Below are 13,642 nucleotides of genomic sequence, written 5' to 3'. Positions count from 1 at the left end.
ATACAAAATAATCTGAATTAAGAAAAAACATGCTTGTTCCATAATAGGTTTATCTGCTCTAGGGCCAGACCAAATCTACTCAAACTTTAGATTTAATCTCTTAATTAAAGCAGATGTAAGTCATTTCTTCCTTTAGATGATTATTCTTTTAGGATTATGACCTAAAAGGGTGCTCTGTTAAGACATTTTAAGGAATTGACAGTATTTTTCACATTTCTAGAGTACTTTAACAGGCATTTGATCTCTGATTTGAGTCATAATATTTCTCAAAATCATCTCAAGGGCCAGTGTTTGATGATGGAGGGCCGGTTTTGGCCCCCAAGCCTGACGTTGCCTACCCCTGCTGTAAAACGATATAACGATATTTTGCAGACCTAGCGCCTCTAGTTCTGGCTGTTAGGTGAAAGTCATCGCCCCTGCAAATACCTCTACAATCTTTAAAGCTGAAATAACGCTAATACACCAGGAGGTCGGGTGAAGGACAGTGAGCTGTGCATTACCGTTTTGTGTGAGCTTGGTGGAGCAGACCAAGGTGGCGATCTGGAAGGAGTCCTTGCTGATGCTGCAGTTGCCCAGGTTTTGGGTGTTTTTCCCGGTCGTCGAGTAACCCTTCTCCTCCATCTCCATCTTCGTGGCAGGAAGGTTCAAGTACAGCGACGAGTCTTCAAACCTCTTAGCCTCTGCCTAATTCAACAACGACAAAAAAACACATTTAGTTTTGTCTTTAAAATGGTATTCTAATGCTTTCAACGACAGCTCCCGTAAGACGGATCCACCTCACTAAAATTACAAATGACGCTCAAACACAAAATTCTTAATGAGGCTAATGAGGGTAGACCTGCTGCTAATAACTTTTTAATTAACATAAATGTGCTCAGCATCGCACAGGTATTATACAAGCCTTTTTTAATTGGAAATAAATGAATTTTCACTGTGGGGGCAGAGCTGTTCTCAATACCCAAGTCTCCACAGCAGCCGTGATTACAGCACCTACGAACTCAGGACGACTTCTCACCGTGTTCCTAATGGTTACGATAAGAAACGAGTGGGTTTGATGTCAATTCTAAGCCAAACTAAATTATTCAAATTAAAATATGCCGCTTTAGCCCATTCATTCTCAATGGAAAGCCCTTACAGTATGGAGGCAGTACACTTTTTGCAAAATTGGGGGTGCTGTTTCGCCCCTCCCGGAATGTTAGGGAAACACTGTTGTCGTTCAGTGTTTATCAGAGCCTCGTAGCACATCGACTTTCCCAGTTTTCCAACTTTTATTGCAAAGGTTGATACAAAGGTACGTGGTAAAAATTGACTCATAAAAAGAATTTATGCTGAACTGACACTTTCAAAATGATCTAATCACATCTTCACAGATTATGAAATAAGGTAATGAATAGTATTGCAATGCTGACCAGAGCGCACAACTACATATTAATCAATCTGAGTTTAATCGAGCACTTTCTAAATAATTGACAGCAAGGCGATAAACGATATTATTGAAGACCATCAAATGCCATAGAAACTAACTCTAGAGCTTAAAAATATGAGTATAGTTTTGTTTGAAAAGCACCAAATATTAAAATTAGAGGTCGACCGATATGGGTTTTTCTAAGTCTGATGGCGATTTTTGATGCGGATTATGCTCGGCCGATATTTTGGACCGATATATTTGGCAGATTTTTCCAAATGTCTGATCTATAATCCTGCAAAAAACATAAATACTTGGCCAATCCAGCAGAGGCCAACTTTATTGTATTCCTTTAGGTGATTTAAGCGCATTGATTTGTGTAAGAAATGTGCAGTATAAATAGAGTTGCCTTGCCTTGATTCAATCATAGTTTCTGTCCCAGCTTCGATTAGTCGCCATTAGCATTAGCATGCTGTTGCTAGCCGCAGCATTTTGCACAACGCTCAAAAAATACAATTGGGGAGTTTAAAACTAACTCTGCGATTAAATTCTCCAGGTTCTGTGCTTCAAAATGACATGCAGCGTGTAGCATTGACTGAGGTTCAGTGAAACGAACTAACTTCAGTCAAATTTGCAGCTAACCAATTTTGGCAGCCCTAATGACAGCATCCTCGTGGTACGGTGTACTCGGAGTATAAATGAAACACTCAAGGGATACGAGAAACAAGAAAGGCTGGGAACCACAGCTCTAATCTTTGAGGAACACACATAGGGCATTGCTATGCAGCCTTTTTGATCCCCTCCCCCCAAAAAAACTCTGTAAAGTGCTGTGGCAAATTTTAATTAGTGTTTAATAAATGTTCTGGTTAAGCATAATCAGTGCTAAACCAGAACTAAACAAAAGACCTTCCTCAAAATTATGCAGAAAAGCAGAATTCCATTTCCCCAGCTCACTTTCAGAAAGTTAAAGTTACCTTGTACACAATCAGGTCGTGTTCACCGTCCCTCAGCGTCGTGCCGTCGTATCTCATCAGCTTCACAAAAGACAGGGCAAAGATCTTCTCCGATTTGTCTTTAGCTGTGGGGGCAAGACAGACAAATTCGACAGGGAGACGTTACATAAAATAACAAGTTGCAAACATTTCTTTATTTTCAGAAATGGGAAATGGGATACTATTGGTTATCAGGGACAACACTAAGTAACAAGAGGTCTAAGATGAAATAAACAAAATGGAACAATTAGTAATAATACTGCTCCATAATATGAAATTGCATATTCCATTTCCTACAAGCCAGTTCAAGATCGAAGGTTACCCAATATGTGCTTCAGATTGAACTACTGCTTGCATTGAATTGCATAAAACGGTGTCCTCTTTTGTACATGACTTAAAAGCCGTAGTCATCGCACATATTCAACAACATAATTAGTCGACACAAAAGACCAAACGACCATGTCCTCTGCTTTTTATGAAGCCTTTATCTACCTCCGATTGACTGTGAAATAGCTGGACTGACTTACAGGTGCACATACTCTGAGTTTGGTTAGGAAGGGCATGGATTGTACTCTTTTGTGTGCTTTTGTGATAAAAAAAAAAAAATCTGCAGTAATTTTAACTGAATCTGGTGTTTTGTGTACGTTTTATATAGATGTTCCCTGTACATAAATGCTTCCACACACTTCTGGGTCCAAACCCACCAGAAACATTGTTCTATTATGGAACAAAATTCAACAAACACAGATGCATAAAACAACCAAAGCGGACAGGATTACTCGCACTGTTGGCGAGGGAATGTTGAAAAACATGGTTAAAAGCTCCAAGTTGGTCTTGCATTATACAGTACATCACATTCAATGTTATTCAAATACAACATCCAACATGATCTTCAACTGTATTGAAGAAAGAGGTTTATTTCATTCTTTTCTCATTGTGGTCCACAAACAAGTTTGCCTGGCCTGCCAAACTACATGTTTTTTCATAGATATTTCAAAGACAAATAGTCTGGGAGCAAGCATGAGCTCAACGATTTCCTGGTGGGCGTGATTGACAGACAGTATCAACCAATCAGAGCAACGCTAGATACGTCGCAGCAACAAGCGGCAGGAAGTCTTTCCAAAAACATCCTTAATTCAGTAATTTGTTGGAGCTAGGACTCGAACCCATACGGCTGAGGTCTTTAACCGTGCAACTACACCTTTATTCAGGATAAGCAAGTAAGTAACTAAGATAACAGCTCCGTCTCACACTAAAATGAGACGTAATCGTTAAGAACTATAAAACTTGATTAAAAAAGTACCATCCCTTAGAGCTGCTCCATTATAGAAAAAAAATCATAATTAAAATCACAATTATTCTAACGATTATTTGTTGCCTTTAGAAACACCTATAATAAATATCTTCTTTGAATAATCATGTTGCTAAACTAATCCTCACCTGCCTCCTGCTGGCCAGTCCTCACACCTGCGCAAGCAAACCGAGCCGCGGACTGATGACATCGTCACACAGCGCCGTTTATGTCAGACCGAAGCATTTGCCAGTAGCAAGTGAGATCCGAAGGGAACAGAAAATTATCCCAGCTTCATGAAATAATACGAGTTTGCTTTAAGCTCTGTTTGTGCGATCAGCTCCTGAAGAGTTTTAGACTCTGCCCCACATAACCAGCACCTGGGCAAAGGACATAGAGGCTTCTAAACAGCTGTTCTCCTTTCAGCTAAAGGTGAGGTCAGCGGGTTATCTCAAGAGCTACATATAAAAACTACAAATACAACAGTTCCAGGCAGGCATCCTTGATAATCGTCTTTTCTCGATTTTTGTAATCGTCTAGCATAATAATCAAAATTGTAATTGAATTTCGATTAATTGCACAACCCGACCATCTGTTACAATGTGTGTGCCAACCCTGCAAGAAGCCTGAGCGCCAGCAAAAGTGGGTCTGAAGGTCACAACCTGGCACAGCCCTGGCATAAAAACAATAAGGACACTTGTGTCTATGTCCTGTATGCAAGTGTTTGAACAGGAGCACGTACATCATCACAGCGGATCAACAAGCTGAAATTTACGCGCGCCTGGTCATGATTCATTGTCACATCTCGCGCATTCGCTCTCCATAAATCCCCTCATTGGTTTGCTGCCCGTGGCCTTCGCTGCTGAATAATTACAGGGACTGGGGTAGAGAAAGAGACGGTGAAGGGAGAGCAGCACCAGCCGTGTGAAAAGAAGTGAATTGCAGAGTTCGAAAAACGCTATTTGTCAAAGTGTGGTGAAGGAACTATTGATGGAAAATGTGTGAGTAAAAAAAATACAACTTGGATACATTTTTCTCCTATTTCAGTGCACATAAAGGTTAGGTTTGTCTTGCTATCACTTCAACCAGCATCGGATTCTACAGTTGTGACCTCTGCATTTGATCAACGAACATTTCTGCGCGACCTGTCGAGAGCTGAGGAACCCATCTCGAGAATTTTGTAGCACTAAACACTGGTAATTGTAGGTAAAAGAAGTTGCTCTGAAGTGGCTGTCTCGCCAAGCTACAATACAGCCAGGTAGCAAAACATGTTTGTGTAGTTGGTGCTGTGGAGTGTGAAGCAAAAGTGCCCGTTTTAGACAAGCTTGTGTTGTCTTTAAATTGCAGTACAACTGGGTTCAGGTAAGTTTTGGCTTGGTTCGATTGATAAAAAAAAACATTCAATTCAGTGAGCCCTGATTTCCGCTTTTTTTACAACTACCCACAGTGTCAAGGGGGAGAAAAAAACAAAACTTCCATTGCCCCAAATGATGCATCTGGCTCGGAGAAAAGGTCACTTTCCGGACAGCAGTCAGTCAAAGTCATGCCTATCCAAAACCTCTCCTCTCTAAGGGTGAGCTGTCACTTCAGATAAATGTCCTCGCCGCATTGTAAAGCCCAGCCACACTTGCAGGTACACTGGCATAATGACCGATGCGGCACAAGAGCCAGAATGGCGGGTGTCCCTGTTACAGCTGCCGCGGTTTTCGGTGATAGGATCCATCAGTGACAGCGGTGAAGAGGAGCGGACTGAGGCTCTTTGTTGGAGCTGATTCAGAGGCGGCCCATTGAAAAGCCGAGGACATGAAAGCCAATCTGGGTCTGGGATGAGCTTTGCAATCTACCAAGGTGCAGGAGGATTATAAACGGGGATTTTTGGTTTGTGGTTTTAGTATTTCCCATTGTGTACAGCACTTTGGTCTACAGGTCAAACTACAATCTTGGAAAGGATTACTTGCATTCGGGTTGTAGCCATAGACTGTATATATAAATGGACAGCTTCTGCTCACTCCTCCCCGTTTACTATAATGACTACGGTCGTGGGGGAAGTCATGGTGGATTTACAGACTCCCCCTCCCCAGCTCTGACGAAGCATGTTCCTAAAAAGGGCATACGGGCGGGATCTTCACTGTAGACTTGGCCCTTGCGTGACGTGTAGCTCGCGCTGCTACAATGCTAACAGTCCGACCCTCATTAAGTACGAGATTTCTAAAATTCTTCTTACGAAAATCAACCTGTGACTAACCCAGCCAACCTGTGACTAACCCAGCGTTATCTCAGGAGGAATATCTAGCCTTGTCTAGTGTTGAAAAAATGTAAACTCTAAACTCCAATGCTTTTCAATGGGGCACTAGCGCCGATATGGAGGTACTACAGCAATGGCGGCCCCCAGTGTCGTGGGCATATAGCAGAGCTGCCAGCGGGCCATTGGTTGTAGCTTGCCGTAATAGGTTAAACATGTGCCCTGAAGCTACACCATTTGAAAACCACTAGTCCTGGCAGAACTTGGCAGCTTTATCTAAATAGCTTTTTTCTTGTGGATAATAAGTCTATTTCAGTGCCGGTCTATATCCACCCAATGGAACAGTGCATCATTCATACAAATAGCATTTCTATTTATACTCTCTTGTTTTACTAGTCACAAGCCCGTTCAAAAATAATGCCGACACCACAATTAAGAAAACTGCTGATGTAGGTCTGCGGGAGAGGTTTATGGCGGGAACCAAACATTGCAGCACAAATATGCCCCATGAGTGTGGTTCAATAGAATGGCTTCCATTTAGAAAGGGAGGTCTGGTCAGGACAAAACAACAGTATCTCTTTTATGTGCTTTCTCTAAACATCTCGATGATATGTTTTCGCATAACTGCAAAGTAGTTAATTTCAGCACATTTCCTTTCTGTGACAAGTGTAGCCTATATCATACATTGTCTATTGCCATCAGGTTATAAATACAAAACCTGACAGACATTTCAACCACATTAAAATCAATATAAATATAAAAGTGCATGACCAACTTATTGTTTAGCTTGTTTTGGACTACAGGAGAGAAAATTAAGACAATGGGGGCGCCTCTCTAATTGGGAAATATTGAGGTTATTCTTAATCAGTGTGTGAAATTGCTATGATTACTTGAATTAAGGGGGAAAGAACAGGGCAAACAATAATCTCTGCAGCCTTCGTACATCAGTGGCATATCTATTAGGAGTCGTTGACAAGCCGGAGTTTGGCAGCATCATCAGCATGCCTCTGCAGTCCTCCAGTCACGTAAGGTGAGCCAGTTTCTAAAGCAACCATTACAGATAGATAACAGCGGCTTGGCGGGTTTCAAAGGCGCACTCCGTAACAGCGTTAGACTGTGCAGGACTGAGGTGCCGAGCATGACAAGAGGGCTCTCCAACAGGATTATCAGCCCAGGTCTGAGCCCCCGGAGCCCTCAGACCTGGCCCAAACATCTGGATGGTCCAAAGTAGGAGGAGAAGGATATGGAAGATTTTGCCACGAGGACGAAAAATTACAGTAAACGACATTGCAGATGACAGATGTAAAATAAGTATGCTGAATTTTGGACCAAGGTTCTCAAACCTTTATCTGTACTAGGTTGTCAGCAACTAACAATCTTTTAGCAGCAGACTGGACTACATGTTATGCATACAATATACTGTATCGTGACGGAGTGAGAGGCAAAAAGTCCTCAACGCTAAAACAACCTTTTAACAAACGGTAACTTCCTTTGTCTACGATGGAAAACTCATGTGGATTTTATGTGAACATTAGGGCTGGGACAAAATATCGGATCGGACTTGGATTGCAATACCAAGAATCGATACTTGATAGTATCATATAAGTATCACAATACTTTCAATACTTGTGTTTGGAGGCATTTTTATCACACACTCCATTGTTTTCCAGTAACAGTTACATAGCACATTACTTATCATAATTACTCATTATATCGCAACACGTATCGTATCGGCCCCTGAGTATCGTGATACGTATCGGATCGTGACAAAAGTGGATCGTCCCAGCCCAAGTAAGCAAACATAAAAGACTTTAACTAGAAAAATGTTGTTGTAACTAATCAATAAATATGGTGGGCCAAAAGACTTATCGCACCTAAACAGAAATGGCATTGTCGCAAGTATATATAGTATAATAACCAAATCCTTCCGGTTTTGATCAAGTCAAGTCCTGAAAACCTGTAGTTAAGTATTCAGTATTTGTGTTCAGTATTTTGTGTATTTTGTGTTCAGTATTTTTACGCTTCTCCTTGAAATGTTTAAAAGGCTCCAATGTGCACTCAATCTTACCACACTGGCAACACTGAACACGAAAAAATTGATATCAGGACCATTAGAATCAAGCATTTTTAACAATCGCATTCAATCTAATGTTATCCGTAGCTTGACAGTCTGTTCTTATTCTTACTATTCTTTGCCAGAATCGGTCCGTTTGTTGCTAAAGTGAGTTTGATTTCCACAGGGTTGAGACAAAATGATATAAATTACCTCTAAATGCAATTGGAAAGACGGAGACCTAGAGTGCGGCCTTTTGAACCGCCGGAGTTGAGGAAGTTTACCAATCACAAAAGCACTGAAAGAATGGTAATCTCGACAGAATGCTGCTTGGAGTCACACTCATTCATCAAAATAAGATTACATTTTGAACTAATTATTGAACTGATTAGTATAGATTTTAACGGATACAATGATTTGAGTCATTTCTCGTTTTTTGGGGACATTTTCTCGATGGCGAATTGATGCTTTGAATCACCTGTGTATTATGCCTGTGGTGTAAGCAGAGAGGCACATAAAAAAAACACAACTCGCTGCTTTTCAGTGGCGAACCATTAAATATAGTGGCAACAAGGTGGTTAGCAGATGGGTGGGAAGGAGAGGCAGGAGCAGCCAGGGCCGCACTGCCCTCTCAGCTGCCAAGATTTTATAAAGCATATTACAAAACAGAAGGACATCACAGTGCTGGCTACTCCGAGCGAGACTATTGGTTCTAATTAACAAGCGAGTCACTCCAGGAATTAGTCGCCTCCCAGCTGTGGCCATTGACAAGCCCCGTCACGAATCTGTCAACTGGGAGCGTAGCCCAAAAGTCTGATCAATTCAAAACACAGGAATTTGAGTGAGTTATGCGAACACAGTAAACGAAGTATAAAAGTTAACTAAGCATAAATTTATCCGCTTGCAAATAACGAAAAATGCAGTGCACGCATTTTAAATAGTTGGCTGTGGTCCAAAACCTACTCCTCACTTTCCCACCACACTTCTGACAACCCAGTATTTCACAGGGATGCGATAATAAGAACGTTTCACGACTTTCAGGAAGCAATACTGTCACGGTAATGTAAACAACAAAGATTGATGCTGAAAAGTCCTTCATAATTAGATTCACCGTGCCCGAAATGTCTTCTTTTTTTTTGTTTAGTTTGTTTCGAAAATGTTTTGAAGGACCCTACAGCAAGAAAAAAATAAGATATAGCAACATGCCTCCTGTTTTTGAGTCCTGATCAGAGAACTACAGTATGTTTTGGTGTGTTCAGTCAAGTCAGTGTTCGCAGCTGCTCTGAGCTGGGTCTGTGGTGAATCGCTCAAGGCTGGCTTTTCATACCCGCGCATCGCTGGACCCTTAATAATATTTCAGCGGTGAGAGAATTAAACGCATTTATTTTGCACTCGAAGCCATGTTAGCTATAGCGCGGGAGAGCCTCCTGCTGTCCGCGCTCCAGTGTGCAGTAAACACCGCGGACAGATGCGAATGAAGACGGTGACACATGACACAATATTCAGTTAGACCATAAAAATCTATAAATTAGGCGCGCTGTTGTATAAGCCACATGCTTGAAAAGGAGGGAAAAAGGACCGGCTAATAGTCCGGAAACTAAAAAACTTCGGATATTAAAGGGATAATTCAGGATTTTTGACATAGGGCCTCATTTCTTAGTTATCCAGAGTGTTGCTGATTTCTGGAGATATTTTTTTTAGTAATTCAAGCAATTCTTATATTTGAAGAGTGACGTCTACGATATCAACTAGCCTGCATTAAAAACAGTCTGACCCGCTCCACAGTGCACCTGAGGCAAATCACTTATAACGCCAGACTAACCTGTGTCGATAGAGTAATTTCAACCATTTTGCATTTAAAATAACTTATATTTGAGCACTATCAGCTTCGTGGTTGTATAAGCTACGCAGCGGCGGAGTGATCTGCTGGAAAATAGTCCCTCAAAATGCGATGATTCATATGATGGAAGCATTTATGTCATTAATCTGGTGTTCTAAGTGATTTGCCTCAGGTGCACTGTGGAGCGGGTCAGACTGTTTTTAATGCAGGCTAGCTAACACCATAGAAATGCACTAGCCTTGCACAAGCCTAGCGCCATGTAACTCTTCAAATATAAGAACTGCATGAATTACAAAAAAAATATCTCCAGAAATCAGCAACACTCTGGATAACTAGGAAATGTGGCCCTATGTCAAAAATCCTGAAATATACCTTTAATGTATATAAATGATCATTATCTTTAAATTGAGATTCATGTGGCCCATTTGAGAAACAGTTTCTGCTTCTGACCCTTCATATTTGTACTCACAGTCCTGAGACGAGCGGTGGCGAAAGGTGAAGCGCAGGTGGCTACGGTTCACGTCTTCAATTGGAATGGCAACCTAAGACACAAATCATTCAGTGGTTATGATAAGGGCCAAGAGCTATGAAAAAAGCCCATTATTTTCTCTAAAATTCGATACAACCTGATTCATATATTATTTTTTCGCAATTTCTATACTTTGTAGTTGTAATGACCAATCTTAGTACTGTTAGTTCCATGTGCAACAGCCTCTAGGTTTTGCACTTGGATACTTCCCTTTCCAAAAGCTTCACACACACACTCCCAGAACTACTGTCACTGTCACTTTTTACGACTTGAATGATCTATTACAATTCAAGGACAGAATGACACGTATATTTCAGAAGCACGATGACATAGTAAACATGATACACGTACAGTATTAGCAGTAGTAAGCGAGTGTTGTCAGAAAGAACATTTGCAAAAACAGATCCTCACCTTGATAGTTTCAAACCAGCGCGGCTGCTTCACTTGGTAGTAGATGACAGACTTGTACTCATTGATGCCGTCATCTCCAGCCCCGGGAAAAATGACACTCTACAGAAAAGCAAATGAGGGAAAGTGTCATGTTTTTTTTTGGCAGAAATCACCTCAGCGTTGACATTTCACGTTTTATCATTTAACTGTATGTCAGTGTATGGAAAAAGAGGAGCAGGAGGGATTAATCTCCTACCACCCGCCAAAACCAAATGCATTCTCTCCTCTTTGCCATTGTCGTCACTTTTTATTTCCCTTATGTGTTTTTGTCACTTTTTTATGGCACTTTTGTTACTTTTTTTGCTGGATTATTGTCACTTTTTTTTGCTGGATTATTGACACTTTTTTGTTGGATTATTGTAATTTTTTTGTTGCTGTTTTGTCACATTCTTTGCTGCTCTTTTGTCACTTTTTTGTTGGATTTTTGTCACTTTTATCTGGATTTTTGTCACTTTTTTGCTGGGTTTTTGTCTTTTTTTGCTGGATTTTTGCCTTTTTTTTTTTGCTGGATTCTTGTCATTTTTGTCAATTTACATCCTAATTTCCTCTCGTTTTTTGTCGCTATTTTTTGTTGGGGGTTTTTGTCGCTATTTTGAAGAAGCTTTTAGATTTGGAGGATTTGGAGAACAGGAGAAAACATGTTCAGGTGGGAGTTAAGAGGTTAACCAAGATATGCTCTGCTTCTCCTTTCCTCTTGACCACTTGGATAAAAAATTGTGTCTTGTTGCCTGTTTGTGTAACGAGCCAACGGCATGCTAACAAATCAATGGGGCAGTAATCAATGGGGTTATCGGTTCTGGAAATGTAGAAGACATACTGGAAATCTATGACTGAAGCGAAATGGAACTCCAGGTACTTTTTTGATGAGCAACTCTGCAACACGGCTACCCCCAAAAAATATAAATATTTTGCATGGGGATCTTGGTCAGAACAACGTAGCTGGAGAAAAAGCCTATTCTGCATATTATGGCTGAAAAATCAAAGCGCCCAAAGGAAACCCTGCCAGAGGAATAGCGCGCAAACTCCAGTCCACGCACACACACCATTTTTCCACGGCTGAACTCAGCGCTGGCTTTGTACTCGGATGACTTGGGGAAACCACTGATTCAAAGTATCTATAAAACTAATCTAAGCAAACATTACTTTATGCACGCACAGCTGCGCGTTGGCTGCTGGTCTCATGACACCGTTGCGGAAATAAGAAATAAATTACCGATTAAAAATTTAAAGAGTGCGGGGTAGTAGTGGCTCCTAGGCTACAGTGAGAGATTTGGAGCGCAGCCAGGAGCAGCTGCTGGTGGGAGAAACGGCCACTGAAATTAGTCTCTGCAGGCAGCCCAAATGTGCCTCCAACAGGTCACACACTGTACAACCCGATGCACAAAATGTTGAATCATGCAAATTTCAGGTTTAATGCTATGCTTCCATCTGCCTCTCAGATCTATGGGCAAATATTTACTCATAGTCAGCGGTGCATGGCAGCTGAATGCATTTTGCCTGCACTCGTCTGTTTTTAATTTATTTTTTTAATTATTATTGTGTGTTGGCAAAGCGTAAACAAGCAGCAACCTCCCTCTCTCTTGGTGCAGCTGTGTTTTTTTCTTTATTCTGCGAACTGTATTTTTGGTTTCTGTGTTCCACATTGTTTCTTTGACATGTTTTGGGGGTTTGGTAGATTTTTCTTTTCTTGCTTTTCAAAAGGAAACAAACAGCTAGCTTATGAGCTAATGACAGTTGAGACCTAAAAATGTCTTCTTCTGAGACACTGAAGAGGCACAAAGAGCCCCCCACACCTGCAGCACAGTAGAGGAAGCACAGTAGAGGCGTCACAAGAGACGCTACAGGCAACAAAAAAAAGGGACTAACGCGGAGATATACGGGCAAGACTCACAGCTAAGCCACACAGGCCTTCTGTTGTTCTGGCTAAAGGACGTTCACTGGAGAATAAAACAGATGAACTGCTACGCTTTTCCAGGAAGATGGTGAAAGACTGTTGTGGAGCGGAGGGAGCTGCACAGGAGAAAGAGGAAGGAGGAGGTATCTCAGGAGCTGATCAGTGCAGGACACCACGCTCTGAAACAGGGACAAACCCAGGAGGTGGTGCACCATTTCAGAGGAGTGCTGAAGGCGGTACTCTGGTTTCCCCGACCTCCAAAAACATGCTGGTCAGGTTGGCCCACACACTTATTTACTTATTTTACTGAACACTGAACTACTTTGTGTGCAAATTGTGCCAAACAAATAACATTGCCATCTTCAGATGTTACTCAGAGCCTTCTGTTGTTTTTTAATTTACTATACATTAATTTGACATGTTGTGATTTAGTCCTAGATGAGGCCAATATTAGATTTTGTTTTAGACCCGGACAAGTCGGATTTCTTTTTTCCTATTCCAGTCCTATGTTTGAAATGCTGCTGCTGTAAAATTAGATGTAGCCCCTTTTTTTCAAGATCCTAAATTCATCACCTTGATTACACTTATCAGGGTAAAGTGCTTTGCTTAAGGCCACAACAACAGAATGCAATGCCGGAATCTATCAATAAATCTTCTGGAAAACAGAAATTCTGAATCTCCTGTTTCTTTACTTTGCCATATGTTAAAAAATGTCAACGTGTTGTTTCTTTTCTGTTCATTATAATGTTTTTTGTTTTTTTTTATTTAAATCAATGGTTTATCTTCCTTTCACAGTGTCATGTTTTATAGCAGGTTCCTCGACTACAAACTTTGCCTCCAGGGACAAAGTGACACGGGTAAGAACACATCTAGCGTTCCCTGTCAATCAACGTGCGGAGCCGTCTCTTTCTCTCTTCTTTTCCTCTCGCTGTGTTTCCTAGTTGTA

The 13,642-nt window shown here is 41.1% G+C and overlaps 2 protein-coding genes across 3 annotated transcripts in view; both read right to left on the bottom strand.

Moving 5' to 3' along the window:
* Nucleotides 1-13,642, bottom strand: part of samd8 (sterile alpha motif domain containing 8) — a 243,737-nt gene that overhangs the window by 71,594 nt on the left and 158,501 nt on the right. The window lies entirely within an intron of this gene.
* Nucleotides 1-13,642, bottom strand: part of dock1 (dedicator of cytokinesis 1) — a 294,516-nt gene that overhangs the window by 232,449 nt on the left and 48,425 nt on the right. For both annotated transcript variants that reach the window (XM_079577082.1, XM_079577083.1), the window contains exons 15-18: nucleotides 10,764-10,862; nucleotides 10,293-10,365; nucleotides 2,380-2,483; nucleotides 501-684 (exon numbers count right to left, since the gene is read on the bottom strand). In XM_079577082.1, coding sequence (XP_079433208.1) covers nucleotides 501-684; nucleotides 2,380-2,483; nucleotides 10,293-10,365; nucleotides 10,764-10,862 — 460 coding nt within the window. The remainder of the gene's footprint in view (nucleotides 1-500; nucleotides 685-2,379; nucleotides 2,484-10,292; nucleotides 10,366-10,763; nucleotides 10,863-13,642) is intronic.

Source organism: Gobius niger (genome assembly GCF_951799975.1).
Source record: "Gobius niger genome assembly, chromosome: 19".
Classification (NCBI taxonomy): Eukaryota; Metazoa; Chordata; class Actinopteri; order Gobiiformes; family Gobiidae; genus Gobius; species Gobius niger.
The sequence above is the reverse complement of the archived record's forward strand: the minus strand, read 5'-3'. Positions and strand labels throughout refer to the sequence as shown.